Here is a 26,000-nt window from a genome sequence, read left to right on the forward strand (position 1 = left end):
GGCATATCAACATATGCAGTTACTCCTACTGAGCTATAAACAAGATGGGGGATATTTGGACAGACTGATTTCATGGCTTACAGATGTTGATCGGCTTTTAGATACAAATGATACTCAGTTAACTATAGAATGAATACAGGCCATGTATGTGTTAGTTAAAAAAGAAAAGAATATTTATTATATTGTGATAATGGGTAACCAGGATATATTTCTGAAATTTTGGTATAAAGCTTAAAATTAAACTTATAAAAGAGTTGATGAGTTTTGTTGTTATATAACTAAAATAGTAAGTGCCTCTTCGGTTGAATATATGGAAATTTTTTGTTCAGGAGTGAATAAAATTCAATTGTAACCAGTAACATAATGAATTGGCAGGGGGCCTTTAATTTTTATGGAAAGCAAATGGCACTGTCTTCCTTAGCGATGCCTGTTAGTAATTTATATAACATTTTGTAACAAAGCCTGATATTGTTTTTCATGCCATGGAAATGGATGTGATAGTGATTGCATTATCTACTGTGTAGATTCGAGATTAAGTATATATTTTTAAATTGTTGTTTTTGTCCATATGTAATTCAAGCAAATATAGTATTAAAAAAAAGGGTTGGATACCATTCTAAGCAGCATGCTTTTAAATAGACTACTTTTTATGACAAGTTAAAATTTTTCAGGGTCCTTTAAGATTGTACTCATTGTCTGTACTCTTAAAGTCAAAGGTGATTAATCTTACTCTTCAGTATAATTCCAAGGGCAAAATAAAACCATTTGAAATTAAACTAAATGTATATTTATCATATCAGCTGCTTAAATTCGGATCTAATATCGATAGAACCGCACCTACTAAATGTAAAGACCCTGTAACAAGTATACTAGACTTTTCTCCTTGGAACTCCTTCTCTATGGTCAATAAAGCGTCTGCCACACATTCCATGACAGATGTGTGGTCTCCGCTCCAAATCTCCGCGTGTCTCTGACACCGCTGTATTAACTCGTCTTGCTCTACTAGAGAGAAATTGTCGCTGTTTTGGGAAATCTTTTTATTCGCTGTGGGTATAACGAAGAATGCTCTATCAAAACCAATTTCCTTTAGTGGTTTTAACAGGACTTTTCCGTTCCGATCCCCCGTTGCGCTGAATATTAGCGCTTTAGGTCGATGTCTGAAAACAAAAAAATACATGTCATTAATAATGCTTTACTTAATATTTGCCAGTTTAAAGGTTTTAGTGCTATGCCTATAACAATAATAATATTAAAAGGACAAACCAAAGAGTTCATACCTAACAAGTGCATCATCGAAATGAAACTATTTATCGAAATATTGCGGTTTTTTTATTTACTCCCGAAGATTCAAAGCCTGCAGATTTCATGGTTAAGGGTCAAATCCGAAAACTAGTTTTATTTCTACGTCTAAAATTTGTGTAATTATAAATCTAGTACATAATATTAATGCAATAACCAAATATAATGTAATATTTGGAATATTATCGAGAATTCCGTTTTTTAACGGTTACACACCTGCTTCTATCCTTAAACCACTCCGCGCAAATCTCAACAGACTCCTTGGTGTGCGCTCCGTCCAAATAAAACGTCGCATACTGAGTCTCAACTATTTGATACCGTCCCGGCCACTTGCAAGAAGTCAACCCTTTCACAGTCTCTTCATTTAACTCGGTCACAATTTTCTTTAATACTGTTCCGTTCACACCATTCTTCAACCCATTTAATCCGTTTTTGAAGCCATTCCTGCCGTGTTTCCGGATCCGCATCCACGCGTGTGACAGCTGGACGGCTAGGGACGCATTGGTTTGATAGGCTTCTAGATTAATCGGCAAGCTAATGCCGTTGGTCAGCGGGAATTTATAGTGGGTGTACTCAGGTACCACTGTGAGAGGACACTGGAAATATAATTTGATTGTTAATTTTTATACATATAGATTGTAGTGAAGGTATATACAATAGGGTAGTTGACGACTTCCTAAAATATATTTATCAAATATTTATATCATCCAAAATATATCGAAAAAGGAATTATCAAAATCCACATAATATTAAATAAGTCGTTAATCTTAGAAATTTGGTGGAAAGGGTATCTGTCAAATTATGAAATGCGTTTTGTACTCTTCTTTTCAAACTATCTCTCATCTCACTTTGTTCACGTTGGTTGTCATAAAATTACATCTGTCATCGTTCTTATTCCTTGTCTTCAACAAATGTATCTATATAAATGTATGGCACCATAAGCAATAACTTATAGCCAGAGCCGTAACATTTTTTTTTTAATTCTTTAAACGCTATTGAAATCACCTTAACGTAATCAGCATAGCTCTTGAGCACGTCCATAGCTTCTTGCGGCTGCTGCACCGTGTACGCCTCACAGCCGCGCTTCATCACGCCGGCCTTCGCAGCAGCTATCTCCGGCAGGGTGGTGCCCAGGATCGACGTGTGGTCCAACCCTAGCGCGGTTATACCGACCACTGGGACTTTTCTAAAAAGGAAAAAAAATAATAAAAAAATATGTATATTATTAAGGCCTCGATGGCACAGTTGTATTACGTGCGCGATACGACATTGCACTAAATACCGGGTTCGAATCCCGCCTCGGCTAAAGTGACATTGGATTTTTCTGTTCACTTTTAGCACAGAGTCTGGAACTTGTATCCGATACGGCGACATGCTTGCATCACATCATGAGCGGAGCGCATAAGCGAAAAGTGAGCCTACCCTTAGAGGTAAAGGCGTGATGTGGGTTTGTTTGTTATATAAATTATGAATACAGGAGTTTATTCAACACAGCCTCCCCTCTTCTATCCCTAAAGGTTTAGGCAAAAGCGCACATGGTGCACCTACTTTTCCCCATATGTATTTCATCCAATGATGTGATAGAGGGCGAGCCTGTTGGCATATGGGGTACAAATATTAAGACTCCAGGCTGATACTGATTAGAAAATCCCAATCTCACTGCCCCGGATTTAAAAACGAGACGTTAGCACGGTAGTCATGTCGCTCACGAAATACAAGTTTATTCAAATTCTGTTATAATCCTACTAATATTATAAATGCGAAAGTTCGTGAGGATGGATGTATGTATGTTTGTTCTTTCACGTAAAACTACTGAATTGATTTGGATGAAACTTTACAGTATTTTTTTTATATATCAGAATAACACGTAGGCTACAATTTATAATGATTTTGTGTAATTTGATCATAATATAACGATACATATCAAGTAAGTCGGAAAAAACAAAATCCCGGAAAACTCCTTCACACCGGCGAAGCCGCGAGCAAAAGCTAGTATTTTACCTCAAAACGTTAGTGTAGTCCACAATGCCTCCGATGCCGACTTCCACGATGGCCACGTCCACCTTCTCCTCCAAGAACACGTTGAACGCCATCACGGTCAGAAACGCGAAGTATTTGGGCATATCACCTTCGAACGCCTGGAAACATCAAATTATATATTAAAATTCTGATGTTACCGGTAAAGATAGTTCTAATGCTAGAATTATTTCTTTTCCGCGAGTAGTTTCTTTGCGATACCTTTTCAATCTTAAAAGATAGGTCTCTCTATCTCTACATTACAGTATTCTGAGTTACCTAGTTTTTTTATAGCATCAGAAACCAAATACAATAGTTAAGAATTATTATTTGTCTATTTGTATGTTTGAACACGCATCACGCAAAAACTATTGCATGGAATTTAATGCAGTTTTCACCAATGTATTGCTAGAGATGAAAATATAGACTCTATTTAGTCCGTAGAAAATATAAAATGAGACCTTTATCCCAGAAAAACTTTTCCTTCTACATTGACGCGGGCGGAGCGGTAAGGAAAAACTAGTATCAAGGCGCAATTACACTTGGTCGTTAGCTCAAATTCGATTGCCGTCGATTATAAAATTCGGACAAACAACTAAATGTAAATGAACGCAGTCGAGTACGCCCTTATTCGAACTACTTTCGTTTTGGTTACCTGACGGAGTTTTTCTTTCAAATGTCAAGCAGTACTTCGGACCTCGTCACGATGAGTAGTGTCGCTCTCCGAAGAAGCAATGTAATGAATGCATCAGGTGCCCGAATTTGAGTAAAGTCTTTCGTGCACGCGAATACGGGTTAACAACCAAGTGTGTACCAACCAAGCCTCTATAAATATTAATTCCCATTGTGTTACGAACAAAAATAATCGTTTACTGTGTTAATATTACATTTACAATGCAATTACCTTACTAGAGTCCAGTTTCCCGTAAACCTCGTGGAAGTAATGCGCGAACTGTTCTTCGGAGACGACCTTCCCGTCAAGCCGTATCCGCTCCCTGACCGCCACGAGGTGCGGCGAGGAGTAGAATCCTGTGCGGAACCCGTGATAGCGGAGTATCGACTCGCACATCGCACTTGTTGAACCCTAAAAATGACAATTACATGATTAGTGTATTTTGGCTATATTTGCAGTATTGTAAAGCGGGGTTTAGATTAGCAAGAAAAGACATTTTTGACGTGTAAACAGTCACGATAACCAGCCTTCTGCAAAATTTGGAACTTGCAGGACTATACTTGTTATATTTCCGCTAATGTAAATTAATTAGCTAATGTAATGGGAAATTGTACTACAGCTTTCTAAATAATTTATTTATGTAATTTAAAATTTCAATAAAAATAAATATTTTGGACATCAAAAAATTGCCCGAAATTAAGTTAGCGTAAGTTAATTGCTTGTATCGAGACGACCGCCGGGTCTAGTCCCTAACATTATACAGATCTATTGGATTCCCCACGGCGTCCACTGGATCTGGTGAATTTAATACATTACCTTCCCTTTGGTCCCGGCGACGTGTATCACAGACATTTCGTCCAATTTCGATAGAGACACACCCGTCCTCTTCAAATAATATTCCATGTCTTCTACATTTGTGCATTTCTGAAAATAAACAAAAAATATATGTACAACGTGATCAAAGCTTGTATGGCGATCATGAATTTAGGGGAAATATTTCGACCGATTAGGCCATTATTACTGCCCTGTTAGTTGAGACACTGGCCACAGTAGGTGTAGGAAGTAATCTGATATAAAAAAACAAACATAATCTTGAAGATTAATTTTTAAGTAGTGACCAAAAGGTAACGGAAACATCTCTGACCAGATATAATAACTACGAGTGTTATAATACTCTAGGTATAATTAATTGATATATTATTGTAAGACACTATAATTATGCTTAATAAGGCCTTAGGAGGGCAGCACAAAAATAAACAACGAGAAACATTATCTAGAGCGTAAAATTTTGCTAATTATCCCGATAAATGAAATAAGTAATCCAAAACACGCGATTCATTCTTAACGGCTTTCGTAATGCATTGAAATCGTTATAAAGTACGATCGCTTAATTAGTAAATACATTTAATGATCGATAACAGACCAAGAATGAAATGAAATATTTTATCCTGTAAAACATTATTCATTATTTAGATTCGATTCATGCATTTTTAGAAACGAAGGCTAGCCGGTCTTATCCCAGTTGCCACAAAGTACTTCTCTTTATTTATACAAGTGGCGATAGTCTAGTTGGAACCGACTGCCGAGCACACACCTCTGACTTTTCTAAAATTATGTGTGTATTCTTTGTGAATTATCGCTTGCTTTAACGGTGAAGGAAAACATCGTGAGGAAACCTTATGCAGGTTTCCTTTTATGGATTTTACCCTTTCAATATCGATAGTTTTAGACAAAATTAGACACAACAAACAACACACCACGCGTTTATCTCCAAAGGCGTAAGCGGAGATACAACCAGGATGGCAACTTTTCGCCATTTGAGTTCCGTCCCATCAAGAAATAGGGGACGAAGCTATATCGGTACTATTTCTAGACTCCGGGCTGAGAGTGAACAGAAATCCTCAATATCGTTTGCCCCATCCGAAATTTGAACCCGGAACTGCAGCGGTGTCGTACCGTTCACGCAACACAACTACGCCACCGAGGCAGTCAAAATAAATCAATAACGTATTACATAGCTTTCATAACAATGTGATGGGTTCGTGAGAAATCTCTATAAAACACGAGTTTCCCAGAAACTGTGTTTTTGCATCATGCGGAAAGAATTGTGCGCCGTCGCCCATTGAAGTGCGATAGAGGCAGGAAGTAAGAATAATAAGGTATTGCATGCTATGAGTTATGCGCAGTACGCGCGCTTCCACACCATTTCAAGGAACGACTTTTATTAAATCACACCTGGGGCCTTATTTTCTATGTCAGTGTAACTGTTATGGTAATTTCGTAATATTAGCGACTAGCGTACAATAGTCTTCTCTACATTTGCCAATTTCATATTTTATAACAGGTATGTATGTTAGGTACGTGCTTGTTATAAACTGACAAAATAACTTGTGACCGGGAATAAGAACCATGTGATTCAAAACTTTAATATTCCTTCTTAGAAACGGCGCGGTGTATCACCGATCGTATCATGCAAATACGAATGACGTCACGTGTAGCAGCATTTTGAATGGCGCATTGGCATAAATGAATTATCAATGGACTAATATGACTCGATTCTCAGTAAAAACACGTCTGTTATCCATTTACAGATATATAGTCTAAACTTTTTGTGATTTTTAGCCTATCTACATATTATGATATTACTACTAGTTCTTGCTACTAACGAATGATCACATATAACAAAAATTATTATTTGACAACTTCCTAGTTAGCTCCTTATTTATAACATAGATCAGGAATACAACATATTGATTTATAAATAAACGTGTATACCAAAAGATTGGTAACCTTCGCACTAACAGATAATATTACTTCCAATTTTTACCGCGGAATTGAAGATTCATGTAATTTTAGATAATAATTTATGTCAACATAGACGAATCACGTAGTCTATACTATAATCATACGCTACGTATTCGAACATGATAGACATTACAAAAAATATAGCAGCGATTTATAAAATTATCGCTGGTTACATTTGCCAAGTTGCACGCTATAAGTTTTTTTTTTTTTTTTTTTTTTATACGGTCACCGCAACATGATTCAACTGCACCTGATGGTCAGTGGAGTGAGGTCCAATAGAATGTCGACTGACGAGAGATGATTATTCCGCAGTCGACATAAATATGCCGTCCTGTTGAAACCGGATATACACAGGGTGATCCCGGAACGCGACACACTGACGTGTGCCACTACGGCGGGTTTTAGCACCTTGTGTAGGGTAGTCGCTATCCGGGCGGATATAAAATATTTCCTACCATCAGCCCACTTTTTTTTTCACAAAAATACACAAAAATACAAGACAAATAGACTACTAAAAATCATAATTAATTACTTATACAGAAGCGGAAACAAAATCCGAAAGTAACGCCATTGAATGTCATATAATTGGCTATGCAACTGTGTGGAAACGATTTCCACATGGAGATTGTTGATTTCACCGCGAGCTAATAGTATTCGAAAATATTTCATAATGATTTCTAAGATCGGCCCTAATGCCATCATGTGTCGCAAACTGTCATCAACTAATCTATGGATGTGAGTGAGATGATTACAGAATAGCTATTTATAGGGTTCCGTATCCAAAGATTGCCAATGGAATATTATTAAGTACTACTTAAATACGTAGTTTTCGAAATTTGGCGACTAGGCGAAATTAAATGAATTTTTAAACCATAATAAGTAGTAAGTTGTAATATTTGGACAGAATATTAAACAATAATAAAAAAAATTGCACAGAAAGCTCATTGTATGATTCCGATTCGTGCATAACCGGTTTTTCGCATTATTTAATAATAATAATATTAAGAAATCACTTCAGAGTAATTCTATTTTAAATAAATTTAGTTTAACCAGTTGGTAAACACTGCCACCAAAATGGTTCAACGGATATTAATAGAACTTGGCTTTGAATTTGAACCGTGCCTAAATTCTTATGAATAAAAAACACAAATATACTTTTGTGAATGAAAACAAAATTAGTTCACGATAGTTTGTGTAAAGAATTTCATTGATAAGAAAGCGTATTCCTACTTTTATTATAGACTTTTACTGCATGTTTATTAGAAGTAGTAGTATCAGAACTACAATATTAAAAAGTAGGTATATGAAGCTGTCACCGATTTTAACATATCATTGTATCAATACCGAGAAAAAGAAAAAATAATATATATTTTTGGATAACAAATATACCATGCAGAGTGTTAAGCTAGGCAATACTTTTTTTTTATTTAAATAGTATAAACCTTAATAGTATTTACAAGCTCTTCGTTACTATAAATTATATTCATTATAATTTATAATTTATTACACACTTCTAATAGCAATTTTTTTTCTTAAACAAGCATACAGTCAGTATAATTATAATATTTTTAAGGCACTTGCAATCAATGTAATATATCGTGTAAAGCCATATAAAAAAATATTTTGGAACTAGGAAGGTTTTCTTTATTAATACTGTGTTGATTGAATTCAAAACATGATAAATGAAACTGATAAGACTTAAGCTAATTAAGTAAATGGGTAAAACGTAAAAGAATTACAATAGAATGCAACCTTGAACTGTTTCCTGTGTAAATTTTTTGTGGCTCAAGAAACTTCACTTCATGTAAGAACAATTGGATTGGATAGCTTTTGCTAGATTAATTAGATTCTTTTGAATTAATTACGCCTGTTATGTTATTAGAGATAATGTAGAGTTACAGAAAATATATATGTTTTTTTTTATTTATTCAGTGAGTACCTGGATTAATTTTTACTATCTTTTATTTATTATTTCTAACATTATGGTTTGAACGTAATATAATAATTAACAACCGCTTATTGTCTATAGTGAGTAGTGACGTGGTAGAAAATAATAATCTTGCTTATCACAAGGAAATGCAATACTTAATGAAAGAAAATACTTACATGTCCAGCCTTTTCCTTCCTTATCTGTTCTATTGTCGATTTATTCGACTGCAACTTGTTTAATTTACCAACTGCGTCCTGTACAAACATTAACTATTAGTAAACACAAGTCTCATAAAACAAAACTAAATTTTATATAATGCTTCATTTCACATACCTCATAACTATTCTTAGTCGAAACCATTCTTACAACTATTCTATTCACTACACTACAAACACGGATACTATGCATCAGACCGCCGATCGGCGACTGGCCGATCTCAACGACGCAATTTTATTGCAATTAGAGCAAAAAAAACAGTGACCTCGGGCCGAGCTACTCGCGTCGGCATCACATGGTGTTTTACAACTTGATCATGCTATCGGCTAGCATCGGTGACATCTGACCTGATATCACATTGTTCCGAAGTCCGCATCAAGCCGGTAAAGCCTAAAAGAAATCGTTTGTTACGTAAACACATCATAAACATAACCTCTAAAACACATGTGAGATGTCATCATTATCATACCGTGACGGCTTTTATCAGCTGTGTAATGAGAAAAAATATGGCAAGGGAACTACGTTCTTGCAACTGAAACACTTTGACAAGGGTTTTCTACAAAAATTTGATTCCTTCCTAAATCTAGAAGTTATGCAGTTTTCTTATCCCAAATAACTATTTTACCCAACCGCTAATGGCCCTTTAGCCTATAGGCTTAATAAAATTATAAGATTAGCACGTCCTCAATGAATTATGAGCAGGTATGACAAAAGTTGCGCGTGACAAAAGTACGCACAAGAGTACGTACTAGCTCTGGGCCTTACTAGTCTCAGAGTACTAGTTCCTATATATTATAATTCTCTTTGGTTCTGAGATTCAAGCATTTTCATCAAAGAGAATTATAATATATATATTTTCATTATATTCTCTTTGCATACAATTCTCTTTGGCATTATCATGTCTCCTTGTTCATTTACTGTAATTATTATAGCCAACATATCGTAAACTGGTGTATAAAACAAGTAATTTATTACTTTAAAATGACTGAAACAGATGCTACGAAGAGACCGCTAACAATGCCCGAGAGTTTTGTACCGTACCTCGAAAAATACAGAATTTACAAAATATTCAAAGTAAGTCGGCTTACTAATATTTTTCATAAAATTCTCTACTGAAATGATAATAATAAAAAGTCATCTTTTATTATGTACTGCATCTCGGCAGAGAGTACCACAAGATAATAAGTGGCTACAACTTTTCTTTAACACGCTCATGACTTGCCTAAGGATTAAAGGATTTTCATGCCTTTAGAGTTATTATGGACAGCTCTAATTTAAGGTTCTTAATAGGAACCTAAAAATCTCTTCAGTGTAGAAGTAAGCGAGAAATAACGATAAACACGAAGGAATACCGCAATTTTAAAATAGCGTAGGCAGCTAAAGTTGGATTTAGATCAAATTCTTGTAAACCTACCTTCGATATCCGTCTCAGAAATCCATCCCATTCCCAACGGAATGGGATTTCTGAGATTTCTGAGATTTTCGGTGTATTTATTTATCGGAAACACATACTTTATAGGATATGGTGAAAGACCTAGTCGTTAATTTACCGAAAGATCATCTGAAGCACATGAAGGTGTATGTCGGCCGCCAACTACATTGCTCTAAAGATATCGACAGGGTCATTTTACTTGTTTCTCCCCAGTTGAAATGGATTGGTAAATAAACTGTTTGAATAACACATTTTTAAACTTATACTCTGTTGTATGCATGTGATTATTTATTTCCTGTGTCATTATGCTAGGAAACACGAAATACATACAATGTCATATAAAATACTTCCGACGCAGCATACGATGGACATATTTGATGTTAGAACCTAATTACTTAATTACATATTTTATTCTGCTATTAGTCGACCCGTGTGCGGTGGATTGTCCTATGTTTGGAATGTTTAAAACAAAACCGTAATCTGGATACGTGTCCATGTGTTTGCCCCACTCTATCGCAAACGTGTATTGTTACTACTAATCTTCGTTTACTATGGTATATTTTGAGCCATTTTTCATGCAGATATTAAAGATCTCGCTAAGCAGATGATCAAAGACCTCGGATTTTTCGTCATCACCCGTAGAGTGGTGATGGATCGCTACGAGAAGGTAAAATATGAAATTCATTTCATGTCGCTCAGCCTGTTCTAAAACTAACCAACACAAACAAACTAATGGAACTAAACGGTCAGTTTAAACTTTTCCACCTTGATTTTGTAAAATATTTTTTATTTTCCTTAAGAGACAAGTAGCTCAAATTCTATACGAGCATATACTGTATTTAATCTGTGTTTATTTCCATTGACGTATTATTGATATATTGCCAATAAATTTTATGTATTATATATAATTGGATGTATTACTCATTATTATATGAGATTGATTGACAGAACTTCAATCAATAAGTATACATAATATGCATTACTTGCAAATGCTTAGCACGTACAATAAATACACATAAGTTATGTTCAAGTAATGTAATAATGTCACCGCGTAGCACGACGAGTACGTGCCGGGCTGCGTGTCGCCGGTGCTGATGTCGCAAGTCACCAAGATGCTGACAGAGAAGGAACCCGTTGCACAGGCCGGTTGGCTCATGTTTGGTAACGAATGATTACCTATAGAATTTAGATAAGTTGAAATTCATTCGTACACACTGCACAGAGGCTGACTGCCTTAGCGGTGTAGTTGTCGTATACCATAGAAATACTACTACCGCGCTGTTACCTCGGGTTCGAATCCCGGGTCGGGCCAAAATAATTTTGACGTGGTTTTTCCATCTTTAAAATTACTCAGTCACACCTCGGATTCAGGAAGATTTCGATGTGATACCCCGTGCCTCGCAAAGCATGTAAAGCCGTTGGTCCTGCGCCTGATCTCTCTCCGGTTATGTCGGATTTGTCATCTCACCAGACTATGAGCGTGAAGGAACAGAGAGCGCACCTGTGTGTTGCGCACACACTTGTGCACTATAATAACTCCTACATACCTGGCTGATCTCCGTTGAGATTGGCCGACGTGGCCGAAATTTGGTTAACAAGGAATCGCCCGGAGGTATACCTAATAGGTGAGGCACCCAAAAAAATGTTTTTTGTGGAGTAAAATTACACGATATGAGGTATATGCTTCAAAATCTAATTTGGAAACGGCATCATTTTAACGGAATCAGCCAGTCAGAATCATTTATGCTTAGATCGCAGTATTTTGCGTGCGTGGAGCCTTCTAAAATAACAATAGCAATTATGTAAATTGTTGTAATGACTAAACAAATTGTTAGACTCATGTTTTATTTTTCAAAGTTAAAACATAAATCGAAAATACATCTTGTTATACATTATAGCGCCTTTCCTTTATTCTCCTGAGGCCTGAATAATTATAAAGCTCGGTTTGATTATTATTTGATCCTTCATATTTATGATATCGTTTGTTTTAATGGTAGTGTCTCTTTGAAACAAGTTAGTTATCTTTAAGATCACCCGTGCACGGTGCGCGAGGCGCGCTGCCTGCAGCAGGACGGCGTGCTGCCGACGGTGACGCTGGTGCTGATGCCGACGCCGGCGCCGGCGCAGCCCGCGCACAACGCACGCACGCGCGCCAGAAATTTCTTCCAGCAGGACTTCGAAGGGCTCAAGTTTGCTTATAAAGCTACCTTGAAAGTAATACTGAACAAAATTTGTAACTTATTCTTAGTTTAACACTTCTTTGTGTAGTTTAAGCAGTCTGCATTTATACTTTACCATGCATAGTGTGTTCTTAAATAAGTGATCTAAAGTTTTTTAATGAGTTGGTCACAACGTGCAATGGTAAACTGTGTCCTACCAGGAAGTCCACGTAGATCCCGACGACGACCTCGACAAAGTCGCGACAAAATGTTTTAACGGGGTGCGCGCGTGCGCAGCCGGTGCCCAAGGTCCCAAGCAGGGGCACCACGTGGTCGGTGCGCCTGGCGTATACCGTGTGCTCATCATAGGGCCTAGGGGCTCCGGTAGGCGCTCCCAGGCTATGACGCTTGCTAAACATTTTGGATTGGTGTATGGTAACTAAAAATATAAATGTGCTATTATTAGAAAATAGTAGATAAAATGTAGTTTGTGTTATCAGCTGCTTAGGTATTAAATTTGCTTGTTTTTATATCCTGAAATTCCTGGATCAGCGAATTGTGACTAAATAGAGCGACCCAGATGGTAAGTAGGTAAAAGGTAGTTCAAATAGTAATGCTAATGATTAAAGATATCCTTAACCGATTGCGACTTGGATTTGCCTTGTATGCCTTGTCACGACTATTGCGTAAACTGCCAAATGGCTTCCAGTGCATTTCGAAGATTTATTCGCCGAAGCTAAGGAGAAGAAGGACGATATTGGCGAGAAGCTGCGCAAGTACGGCGTCAGCGTGCAGACTAAAGCTGAGATTGTGAAGCGCCGGCTTATGGAACGGGTTTCATAGATTATTATAATTTTTCATTCATTTGATTGCCAATTTTATTCAATCTTACCTTCATTCATTCACTTATAGTTTTAATCATATTGGAGATCGCGTCGGGAGGCGGGATGTACCCAATGCCTCCTTTGTAACAAAAAATAAAATACATTTTTTTATGTTCCTTTTTTTAAATTTGGGCGCTCCTTTTTCTGGTGATCTTTTTGGCGGATGAGGTTTATACCTTTGATCTCTGTTCCCGGCCTGGATGCCGTGCACCCCTTTGCACCCTCGGGTAAAGATGGTAGTGGTAATGATAGGCGTCACTGCAAGTTTCAAGTTTGATTTGTTTGAAGGACTGCATCGACAACGGCTGGGTGCTCACCGGGTATCCTATGTCCGGTGCAGATTTCGAGTATTTGGACAATATATCGACACCCGCAAATCGGTAAAGTTAATTTTGTCTATTTCTAACGAAAAGGTTAATTACCGCAAAAAAAAACAATAAGCAACTTTCATTGATATTCTATGTTGAATGTTTATTAAATACAAATAAGGAAAGTAGAATATTGTGAAAAGATACACGTCAGCATCGTTGCAGCACAAACTGCATAAAATGACAATTATTTCGACAATAAAAAAAACAATTGCTCAAAACGACGGGAAGGTGTGACATCGGATTACGTAAGACTGATTGAAAGTGATAAAATTGAAAGCAATAGTTGATCAACATGATCTGAAATCGACAGCAAATTCGGTTTCACTTCAGTCGATCTATACAATTAAATACCTAACTTATACCGAACGACTGTACGCTCCAATTTCATTTACTTTCTAAGTGAAAGTTCTGATGTGAATGTTACGTTTGGTAAGCTTTCAGCACCCATGTATTTCTTCCCAGACGAGATGGGAAAGTCTATCGCCTGATAGTAAGCCGTAAACGCTAAATCCGCCCATAAGTTCAACATTAAATAGGGCTTGAAGTATAACAGATGTAATAAGAATGTAGGTAGGTATTGTGCGCTCACCGCTTTGGGACATCAATAGGCAATGTTTTCAAATTGGAACAGCCCCCTTAGAATGTCCCAAAGCGTAACTCGTAAGTCGACGTCGTTTAATTTTGATGATTGTGATTGGTCCAGAGACCGACGCGTCCGTCACGTGTTAGTCTCTCAACCAATCACAATAAAATGACACGGAGTCGTGTCATATTTTTGTGCACACATTCTAATACATAAAACAATGCCGGCACATTTTTGCAGAAATAGGGTCTTAATTAGCTATACCTGTTTACATGAGTTTTCTCAAATAATTTGGGTCAAAATATTTGTCACTTTATTAAGGACGATAACGGCACGTTTATTAAACTGGGCACGAAGTGGAAGTGGAACACATCGGGTAGAACTTCCGTTAGGTTTTTTGACTACAATACATATAACGGGAATAAAGAATTGACTGTGTGTGTAATCTGTTTACCTATTACTCTAATTGGACTGTAGTTCCTGCGAAGAGCAGCAGAATTATATTACCATCGATAAAAAAATAAATAGATTACCTATAGATGACGATTTTTTATACGTTGATTATTGAATAAGTGTGTATTGGTAGTGGTATATATTTTATATCCGCTCGCATAACGACACAGTACAAAAGGTGTTAGAAAACGCCATAGTGGTCCACGTAAGTGTGTCGCGTTCCTGGATCAGCCTGTACATGTCCGGATTTACACACCAGCATAGTTGTGTCGTCAGTCGACATTCTTTTGTCCCCACTACACTTACCATCAGAAGCAGTGGAATCACTTTGCCGAGCCTGTATAAAAAAAAAAAAAAGAATGTCTTCTATGAGATGCGGATGCGTGTTATATTACATATTTGTTTTATACTATGTAGTGATAATATAGGGTAGACTAATAAACATCGACTCATTTTTGGTATATATTTTCCCAAATAAATGCATTTTATCGCCAGCATAATAATCTTGAACATGGATATGGCTACGTGCAAGGCCCGTCGAATGGCCAGGGGCGTGGACTGGTGCACGGGGAAGCAAGTTCCTCTGGGTTCAGGACCTCGTGTGCTGCGACATCCGATGGATGAAGAAGCACCTTTGGACGCTGAGGTTAGCTGACTTCATATCGCCAGCACTACCATCACCAATGATAGTACAGTAGTCGGCAGCAAATCTATACTGTTATTATATGTACACCTGAAGGGTTTGTTTGTTAGTTTGTCTTTTTGATCGCACTAATCTCAGGAGCCCTTGGTTCAAATTAAAAAATGTTTTTTGTGTTTAGTAGCCCATTTATCAATGAAGGCTATAGGATATAATATCATATATTGGCGGAAGAGACATTCGGATTGCTTCGGTTTCGTAAAGTGTCGCGTAATTTATAAGCCACTCTCTACCTGAAAATGTATTTTTGATTAGCCGAGCTGTAAATTGATGTGTAATATTTACTGCCGAATACTATATTAGGCAATTAACATTACCAGTTACCACATTTATCTTCGTAGAAATCTAGATATTGTTGATTATCACTCTCTTGACACGTTTAGTTAGTTTGTTTCTATTTGCGACGTGACTGACGTGTTAGTGTAACGCTTTTAGGTATTTATCCGATAAAACGTTACAACTACCTAGTGATAATAAAAGCTATGAAACTTATCTTTAAATTATATTATATTTTTAAGCCCTATAATTTTGATATCTTGAGATTAGAATTGAATTAATGATAGTAAGTACAAATTGTCTAGTTGAAGCAATAAGTTTTATAATTCTTTTAGGCCATTTAATAGGTCCTGAATTTTGATCCCTTAAGGTGTACTCTAAATGTATATCAATAAACACTATGCTTCTATACAGATAATAGTACTATAGAACAACAAAATTAATGATATTATAATGGAATGCCTACATGTATAGTTATTACCTGGGGAAACATTCAAAACCATAGGTTTGGATAGGCTGGTAGGCTTGGGTAAGTCTTTCCACTCATAGGTTGCGGTACAGTTATCAAGACTGCTACGACCAAATACTTAGTATCCCTAATATACTGACTACAGCCCTACCCTTAACTCAGATCAATACTTCCGACGCGCCGAATAACGGATTTCGCACGTATATTTTTCTATTGTTATGTATTGTATACCAAAACGTGCCGAACATGCCCTAAATACATGAAACATGACAATCAGTGACGTCACATTGTCGATGATTTGCATTACAGTTAGACAACTACTTCTCGGAGCATTTGGCGGAGCTCCGAGCGGCGGCGGGCATCACCGCCGTGGAGATAGATGCCACGGAATCTTATGGTATGGTCAAGAATTTTCTAGAAAGTTCTTATGGCGTCATTAAGTAGATCGTGTTAGTCAAACTTTTTTGTAATTCTACTGCCATATTAGCTGTTAGAAGCAGATTTTATAAGGCTTCTTGTTTATTTTCCGCCTAACTTCTTTTTATATGAAATTAATTTTACATACTTTGTTTATTAATTAATTTGGTGCCTCATCTGTATAAGATTATGTTGTGTCCTAGATAAAGTGCAGGTGAAAATCCAGGCCGCTGTAATGTCGGCGCCCGCGTTCGACATAGAATGCTGTTCGCAGCTTCGCAACGTCAGAGGCGACTAGACACACATCTATCACTGGGAGTCTGGTTTTTGTCTATGAGAATTACTGAATTTACGTACTTACTGTCTTGAGCATAAAGGATGGTCATTGGACAGCAATAACTGTGTGCTAAACTAAAAGGTTATTAGAAATAAAACGTTATGTTCCTTAGAAAAATGTTTTTATTATTATGTACTCCCTCCGTACTTCGATTGAAATTCATTTAAATTACTACATAATTATTTAATTTAATCTGCTAATTATGAACTAACATTCTGCAGTCTCAAAATAATTACATACATTAAAGAACACTGAGGTAGTCTCCGAGTTGGCGAGACTAACTTCACACCAGCGAGATAGGCATCTGCGACTGTCATGGATCCCACGCGTCTCGCAGACTATTGCTTTCACTAAAAATAAAATGCATCAATTTATACAGAACACAGCCGCTCAGGTCCGTTCACTCACTCGAACACACTCTACTCGCACACAATAAATACACAACACGAGCTAAAACACATCGTATCCGTGCGTGGGCCGTGACCGAGCAGCAAGCTGGAGATCATTTGCTGCGATCACTTAGAGTTCGGTCTGTTACAACTCGTCCTTGAAGTCTTCATCCTCGCCGGCGCCGGGCGGGGGCACACCACCCTGGCCTTGGTACAGCTTGGCAATGATGGGCTGGACGACATCCTCCACCGCCTTCTTTTGTTTCTTGTATTCTTCTGAGTCGGCGTCCTGGTTGTCTTCCAACCATTTGATGGCCGCATCGATGGCTTCCTCCATCTTTGCCTTTTCGTCATCACTGACCTGTCAACAAAGAATGACGATTAGCAGTCAGTTAACAAAATAATAAATTGCTAACATTGTTCATAAAAAAATCTAGAATATTTGAAATTACATTGTAATGTTTCTTCATTACATGTAAGTCTACTATAAAGTAATTTTAAAGCAGTGGTACCAACCTTAGCGCCGAGTTTCTCCTTGTCCTGGAGCTGATTCTTGATAGAGTATGCGTAGCTCTCGAGCTCGTTCCTCGACTCGACGCGCTCCTTCAGCTTCTTGTCGTCGTCAGCGAACTTCTCTGCGTCCTTGATCATCCTCTCGATATCCTCTGGCGTCAGTCTGTTCTGGTCATTTGTGATGACGATCTTCTCCCTGTTTCCTGTTCCCTTGTCCTCGGCAGACACTTGCAGAATACCGTTGGCGTCAATCTCGAATGTGACCTCAATTTGCGGGATACCACGAGGCGCTGGCGGGATTCCGGTCAAGTCGAATTTTCCGAGGAGATGGTTGTCCTTGGTCATGGGACGCTCGCCCTCGTACACTTGGATGGTGACGGTGTGCTGGTTGTCGCTGGCGGTGGAGAAGATCTGGGACTTCTTGGTGGGGATGACAGTGTTACGGGGGATCAGCTTGGTCATCACTCCTCCGACGGTCTCGATACCCATGGTCAGAGGGTTGACGTCGAGCAGCACGATAGCGTCAGTGTCTTGTTCTCCGCTGAGCACACCAGCCTGGACGGCAGCACCGTAAGCGACAGCCTCGTCGGGGTTGATGCCTCGGGATGGCTCCTTGCCGTTGAAGAATTCCTTGACCAGCTGTTGAACCTTGGGGATACGAGTGGAACCACCGACCAGCACAATCTCATCAACATCCTTCTTGTTCATGTCGGCGTCTTCCAACACCTTCTGTACGGGTTTGAGGGTAGATCTGAAGAGGTCCATGTTCAATTCCTCGAACTTCGCCCTGGTCAGAGTCTCAGAGAAGTCTTCACCTTCGAAGAAGGACTCGATTTCGATCTTGACCTGGTGACTGGAAGACAGAGCTCTCTTGGCCTTCTCAACTTCACGACGCAGTTTCTGGACGGCGCGGTTGTCCTTTCTGATGTCCTTGCCCTTCTTCTTCTTGTACAGTTTGATGAAGTGCTCCATGACCCTCTGGTCGAAGTCCTCACCACCCAAGTGAGTGTCACCGTTAGTCGCGACTACTTCGAACACACCGTTGTCGATGGTGAGCAGAGACACGTCGAAGGTACCACCACCCAAGTCAAAGACAAGGACGTTCTTTTCTCCTTCTTTCTTGTCAAGACCGTAAGCGATGGCGGCGGCAGTGGGTTCGTTGATAATCCTCATAACGTTGAGACCAGCGATGATACCGGCGTCCTTGGTGGCCTGACGCTGAGCATCGTTGAAGTAGGCGGGGACGGTAACGACAGCGTGGGTAACCTTCTTTCCGAGGTAAGCCTCAGCGGTTTCCTTCATCTTGGTGAGGACCATAGCGGAGATTTCCTCAGGGGCAAAGATTTTGTTTCCTTGAGCGGTCTGAACGGAGACATGGGGTTTGCTCTGCTTTTCAATGACCTTGAAGGGGAAGAACTTGATGTCGTGCTGGACGGTGGTGTCGCCCCACTCACGACCGATAAGACGCTTGGCATCGAAGACAGTGTTCTCGGGGTTGGTGGTCAGCTGGTTCTTGGCGGCGTCACCGATGAGACGCTCGCCGTCGGCAGTGAAAGCCACGTATGAGGGGGTGATACGGTTACCCTGGTCGTTGGCAATGATTTCCACTCGTCCGTTCTTGTACACACCAACACTGTTGACAACAGAGAAAAAATTAAAACATCAAGATTAATAAAACATGTCTTTTTCAATTTTATAAGTAAAGCAGTGGTAATACTGAGCAAAATTATTATTCGCGACGATATTATGTAAAATGAAATCATTATTCTGTTATGCGACGCGGGAATCGAACCGCCGACCTATATGTTAGACGTATCAGGTTCGTATTTCGTGCTACAACTACTCCGCCGTGCCAGTCAGAAAGGTTAACAGTTTTTAAATTATAAGGGCGAGGTCATTGCCCTAAGTCTAAGAATATACGACAAATATGTAGTCATAGAACTTTTTAAACTACAAGTGTATTCCACTTCACACAAAGATCTATTATAAGCCGTATCTAGATAATTAGCGATACATACTTTATAAAATAATTAGAAGTTATTTAAAAAAAAAAACAGTTTACAATGTATTTTTTATAACATGGCAGTTAGATCAGTCTGAAAAGATTTACTGCTCGTAATAAAATTTATCAGCCTGTCTGATAATCATTTTGAATTAAAGATTGTGTTATATTCCTGTAATATAGAAAATTTGGGATTAAAACTCAAATACTCTTTACGACTTCGAGAGACTTTTAGGCAAATATTGAAGCATTAGTTACTAGACTGATAGACGATAAAGCCATCTGGCACTTGGTTACTATGACGTGTGCTTACCATGAGTAGGTGGTACCCAAGTCGATACCGATCACTGTGCCGATGTCTTTGTCTTTCTCCTTCTTGTCGTCGGCGCACACCGCCGCGACCACCAGCACCATTGCACACAAACTCCACCGCATTTTCACCATATATCTATGTATTCTGCAAAAAAACGCCCACATATTAATTAAAACTCTATTGCAATCTACTCATTAGGTGACTTTAACACATACTTGTTGCTATAATGAGCTAAAAAAGGGAATTTTATAAGACACGTAGTCACAGTATGGGACACGTCATATGGGCCATGGGCACAAAAACCCGGTTAAATTTCACTGTTGAAAGCGAAAACTATGGCTTATAACGGCTTGCAACGGTTACAAATTGATAACGGTACTATTCGGACGCCTAGGAAATGTAGGGCGCTGCGCCGGCCTACTCGGGAATCCAGAAATTTCGTCGACGTCGCATAGATGAAATGGGTATTTTTCACCATAATCGCGCAACAAAACATAGAGTAGCACGCATTCTGTTAAATTCAATTGGAATAAAGTGAAATCTAAGAAGAAAGAAATTGACATTGTTAAATATGCCAAAAAAAATCTAAGGTTATTATTACAGAATGAAGTTCAAAATTTTGGAAATGCTAATTAAATAATGTACTTTTATTTACCTAATAAATTAAAACGATGAAAAGATCAGGAATAATAATTCACAGCCACGTTAAAGTCACAAACGGGACTTGGGGCACTTGCACGAACTCACAAACGATATGCGTTGATCACTCACGTTCGATTTTTCAAGAAAAACTGAAGTTCACACGCGGCCGTCGCTATTATTTAGCGCTAGTGCTCATCGTGGGCGAATGTGATTGGCCAGGTAAACGATGACGTAAGTAAAGCTTTGTCACGATTGGTCCAAGTGTACCTATTCGGCGTCATTCTATTGGCCCACGTTTATAAGTGGCCTTCTGAAAGAGGTCGTTACGCCAGGCGGGATATTCAAAGAATACGTGGTTCAACAAATAATATGTTTTTCGAACTTTCACTGATTATTTGGACTTATTTTAATGTTGCGTCATCATCGTTTTTAACGAGAAAATGATAGAATGTTCTTTATAAACACTCTTTATAATACTTTAATGCTTTATACATAATTAATGCCATGTATTTCTAGACCTAGGGGATCTTGCTTTATATTTCGTGGTCAATACAGGATTCTTCTCACTTTATTGCCCATTAATGATAAGTAGGTATTTTAAACTTAGTTTTTTAATAATAAAAATAAAATAACAGAGTTATTATTTTCATTCAACAGCCATATCTTTACTATACTTACAATTCAGGATCGGCTAATTTTCAAGGAATGATCGCTGTCTCACAAATACTAAACCACCTCTTACAAGAAGTAGGTAGCCAAAGCTTGGAAATTGTGATTTACTTGTTACGTCTCTCATATTTTTCTTATTTGTGAGGATTAGAGTAATAGGATGTCTGTTTAAAAATTGAGAAAAACGTTAGAATTTTAGAATTTTATTGGTTGTACCCGGTTTGTGATCGCCAGTCGCTATATCATTCGCAGACCTAGGTTACGTTTCTATCATAATATTCAGGGACAAACACATGCCGGGAACTATGGACGCGGTAGTTACCCAACTGTTTAACAATTTGGGGATATAGAACGCATATTGGGTACTTTCTATTTAAACTTTAAATTAAAAATAAATTGTTACTTCTCACATTCCCCCCAAAATGAAAAGACAAGAAATTTCTTATGATTAATTGGACAGGTACATATTTAAAAACAGATGTTATTAAATATTAAATGATCGTGTGAAGACCACGTCATGCTTACTCCGAGACGATATTATCTCACAGCTGTGACACATAATCAGTACACCCACGTAGCAACATGTTACCACGGTTATTGTTAATTGAAATTAATTCAATATTATATAAATAATATCAGCCCTGTTTTCTTACTGTCCCACTGCTGGGAACGGACCTGCTCTACAGCTGAAAGGAATTGGGCTTTAGTTAACCAAGACGGCTTAGTGCGCATTGACAGACTTCATGGCCCCAAAATTCTAGAATAAATAAAATGTTCAAAAATCTCCATCTTGTTTATTCGAATAGAATTTAACGTCACGAGTTTATACGGAAATTCTAATACAGAATGTAGAGTATCGCGGTATTGTATCCTAGTTAAATGAAGTTAGTGTATTTTTATCAACAATGTCAAGTGAAAAATGCAATAAAAAATATGTTTTCGCGTTGGTACATAATATTGTAGAATTCGTTGTAAAGCAACTTAACTGTAATCTATGTACTCTTATACAAAAAGTTTTTCTCCCCATTCTGTGGACAAAAAATTTACTCGTCAAGTTGCTTTTTCTGTTGGTATTGGAGTGAATAATTTCATCATTTTACGCTTTACCAATTTTTACCAATAATAATTGATACTTTCTCGCGTCAAGGTAAAAAAAATGTAGACATTACCAAAACCATTACAATTTTATGAAATAAAAAACAATTCAATTGTATAACATTATAATTAAAATTGTTACAAAACCAACAACAGTCCATGTACTTATCAAACTTGAATTGTATTATCAAAACTATTATTACTTGCCCCATACCTACTACAACTATTATACATTATTACTTATATATTATGGAACATTTTCACTTATTAGCCGATATCATAGAGAGCACAAGCGGCGCGAAGTATGTTATTATGCAGTCGGCACCTGGAACAAGGAAGACAATAATTATTTTTACTCCCTGTGGAATTTTAAATAGAAAATTAACTGTTGTCTTACAAAAGAACCGACCAACAAATATATCTACTTTTACGTGCACGACAAAGTGACGCCACTGCAGCTGATGGTAAATCGAATGGGGGTCCAATAGAATGTCGACTGGCGAGAGATGATTACCCCTCGGCAGTCGATACAATTATGCCGGCCTGTTGGAGCCGGATATACATAGGCTGATCACGAAACACGACACACCTACGTGTGCCACTATGGCGGGTTTTAACACTTTGTTTACGGTAGTTGCTATCCAGGCGAATAAAAAATATATCCTACCACCAGCGGAATTTAAATGAGATTCAGTATACCCACTTTCCACTGTGTGTATTTCATCCCATGATGTGATAGAGGGCGAACCTTAAATAAGTTTGTTCCTTTGCCTAGTATTAGTCATTTGATGACCTCCGCCGACACAGGTCTTAAAAATGGGGAATTATATCATCATCGACTGGATAATAGTAATTTATCCAGAACTTCCGAGTAGCTACGACCAGTCCTACCTTCTTTACGCAATCAGACTAAGATTAGCAAAAAAAACTTGCATAAGTCAAACCTCGCAAACAATTTAGTAAACAACTGTATCAGTGGCGAAAGGTATAAGGCTTCCCTTTATATAGAATTTATTTATCATTGGAACAAATTCCAGGCCGCATTTACACATATTATTAGTACCTAAAGTCTAGTTGGGTTTATTTCGGAAAATTTCATCCTTCGCAGAACTGTATGGCATTCGCAACTGCTTCCTGCGCAATATTATATTGCGACAACTTGCTAATACAAACTAAGGTTAAGTACTAAGGTGTGACTCACCCGCTCTCCTCATGCACGTGAGTACCTCCATGAGCATTGTACTCACATCCTCACTCTCCCCGGAGCGAGAGATCATCGCGTATTCACCGGATACCTGCAACAACGTCGAAACACACATTTACTATTACAATTAACATTTTCTCTTAATGCCTCTGCGATCTTGTCAGGGATCTTCTTCTTCTTAAACTGCCTCTTCATATTCATTCATTCATTCATATTCTTACTTGTCATTGGCCAGGCAGAACAAGTGTCCAACGGAGGTGATACGACTTATTATTCTATTGTAACTTTTTGGTTAACCATTTTTTAGAAAAACGATGTTATTTGGATGAAAATGTATTTATGTATTTATTTCTTTTGACTCATCAGCACTCACAAGGAAACAAGGTCTTTTATAACAAAACTTCGTTAAAAGCAAAAGAACGCAGCTCCACCCGCATACAAATCCGTTTCCAAGATCAACAGTAGGGTATCAATCAGATTTAATTTAGCTTCGTATTAGTAAAAGAATTTGTTAAATCTTCATAGGATTTCCAGAGATTAGTGCGTGCAAACAAAACACAAACTCTTCAGCTTTATATAATAGTATGAATTACCTGATAAATGAAGAGCGGGTGGTTCGGGAACTTGTCCTTGGTCTGCCGCACGATGTCCAGGTACGGCAGGCCCGGCTTCACCATCAGGAAGTCCGCGCCCTCCGCCACGTCGCGAGCCTGCACATAAAATACTTTTAGACACCAGAAATTATTTACAACTATTAGAAAAGTATAAAATAGAAAATTTAACACTGGCTACATTACAGTCCATGGTTCTTAAGTTTGTCACCGGATGCAATGTCTTGTTTTATTTTTCTCTGTGCAACGGTGTTCTTGTCGATGTAGTACATGTGCATAATTAAATTAAAGTTTGTTGATTTAATAATAATACAGTTCTACTTTATTCAAATGTGGTATAACCAAACAACAACAAAAAATACTAAATGGTTTTTGACACTATGGCGCTCAGCGACTCATTTAAATCAGCTCGCCCACTGGCGCCCGGCGCAGGCTCGAGCGGGCAGCGAGCGCCTGCCAACCTCGCGGTCACTTCGCTCCTGACTGTACGTCATTATGTAGAATACAAGGCATAAAATAATAAATGTTATATTCTTAATGTAAAGATAAGACTCATTATACGTAGAGTTTGTGAAGTTATGAAAATCTCACAAATCGCCACATTACTATTACTATTTTCATGTATCTTGTTTGACTTTGTAATTTGCATATACCCATATTGTGTCTGATAAATACAAGATATCGACGTAACTGTAAAGGTTAAGATCGTTTGCACTTTAATACGTCACTTTAAAAATATTTTATAGTCATCTTCATTCATACAGTAATGCACGACACTCGATGGCTCCCAAGTAAACTATCGTATCTGGAAAAATAGCTATATTCATTTTTAAGCGTTTCGTTATCTAGGAACTGTTTACTAAAAACACATTTAATTCAAAAGTTAATAAATGAAAAGAAAAACTTCATTAAAAATCATTTACTACTTTTTTTAATGGGTTTGTTAGTAAACAGTGCCTAGATAACGAAACGTTAAAAAAGTGACTATAGCTATTTTTTTCAGATACGATACTTTACTTCGGAGCCATCGCACCCTCAGTCTGTCAAAGTAAGAACTCGCAGCATGGGCACAATATCGATGCAACCAATACACGCTCAATTGACACGAATATGCAACCAATGTATGCTCAATTGATACGATTAAAGTTGATATATAAAGTGCGCGTGGTGCGCGTGGTGCGAGTACTGACGGCGGCGCGGGCGGCGAGCGCGGCGGCGCCGGGCGGCAGCTGGTAGCACTTGCGGTCGCCCGACATCGGAGAACTCTTCATCGTGTCGCGGAACGGGCCGTACATGGACGACGCGAACTTGCACGAGTACGACAGCAGCGACACCTGCATCACAAACGATTATCATCAATAATAGCAGTCTATGGTGAGGGTGCAGCTAAGTCACAAAATTAGGGGCATTAGTATTAAAATTAGGGGGGCAGAGTTTAAAAAATACATCAAAAATGTGCATTGAATGACATTCATATCCATTTGAAAAAAATAACAGAAGATTGTCTTAAAAAATCTAACACCAATCAAATATTAGTTGAAC

The 26,000-nt window shown here is 38.0% G+C and overlaps 3 protein-coding genes across 5 annotated transcripts in view; 1 reads left to right on the plus strand and 2 right to left on the minus strand.

Annotated features, from left to right (window-relative positions):
- Window positions 1-769: 769 nt before the first annotated feature.
- On the minus strand, window positions 770-9,436 carry LOC115449659 (folylpolyglutamate synthase, mitochondrial). 2 transcript variants are annotated; one of them, XM_030177533.2, is made up of 9 exons: window positions 9,409-9,436; window positions 9,057-9,329; window positions 8,900-8,977; window positions 4,805-4,912; window positions 4,220-4,399; window positions 3,301-3,437; window positions 2,305-2,485; window positions 1,516-1,895; window positions 770-1,157 (listed from the first exon to the last, which is right to left on the minus strand). In XM_030177533.2, exons 2-9 carry the CDS (start codon window positions 9,129-9,131, stop codon window positions 797-799), a joined length of 1,500 nt encoding a protein of 499 aa, XP_030033393.1. In that variant the 5' UTR covers window positions 9,132-9,329; window positions 9,409-9,436; the 3' UTR covers window positions 770-796. The 2 variants fall into 2 exon arrangements, with proteins under 2 accessions (XP_030033393.1, XP_030033392.1); XM_030177532.2 differs by lacking the exon at window positions 9,409-9,436 and having other exon boundaries at window positions 9,057-9,390.
- Window positions 9,437-9,791: 355 nt separating this feature from the next.
- LOC115449661 (adenylate kinase 8) lies at window positions 9,792-17,370 on the plus strand. The gene is made up of 11 exons (XM_030177537.2): window positions 9,792-10,013; window positions 10,459-10,597; window positions 10,953-11,038; window positions 11,427-11,532; window positions 12,401-12,585; window positions 12,752-12,965; window positions 13,240-13,364; window positions 13,703-13,794; window positions 15,317-15,467; window positions 16,576-16,663; window positions 16,887-17,370. The coding sequence occupies exons 1-11, from the start codon at window positions 9,921-9,923 to the stop codon at window positions 16,979-16,981; spliced, it is 1,374 nt and encodes a 457-aa protein (XP_030033397.2). The 5' UTR covers window positions 9,792-9,920; the 3' UTR covers window positions 16,982-17,370.
- The window catches only part of LOC119188457 (endoplasmic reticulum chaperone BiP), a 21,579-nt gene continuing 12,703 nt past the window's right edge, over window positions 17,125-26,000 (minus strand). The window contains exons 3-8 of one of the 2 annotated variants that reach the window (XM_037444675.1): window positions 25,649-25,792; window positions 24,441-24,557; window positions 23,841-23,938; window positions 20,238-20,348; window positions 17,926-19,555; window positions 17,125-17,770 (exon numbers count right to left, since the gene is read on the minus strand). In XM_037444675.1, the coding sequence (XP_037300572.1) occupies window positions 17,555-17,770; window positions 17,926-19,555; window positions 20,238-20,348; window positions 23,841-23,938; window positions 24,441-24,557; window positions 25,649-25,792 (2,316 nt within the window). In that variant the 3' untranslated portion in view covers window positions 17,125-17,554. Of the gene's footprint in view, window positions 17,771-17,925; window positions 19,556-20,237; window positions 20,382-20,892; window positions 21,066-23,840; window positions 23,939-24,440; window positions 24,558-25,648; window positions 25,793-26,000 lie in introns of those variants that run through there. The other variant, XM_030177534.2, reaches the window with a different exon arrangement.

The sequence above is a fragment of the Manduca sexta genome, chromosome 28, assembly GCF_014839805.1.
Source record: "Manduca sexta isolate Smith_Timp_Sample1 chromosome 28, JHU_Msex_v1.0, whole genome shotgun sequence".
Classification (NCBI taxonomy): domain Eukaryota; kingdom Metazoa; phylum Arthropoda; class Insecta; order Lepidoptera; family Sphingidae; genus Manduca; species Manduca sexta.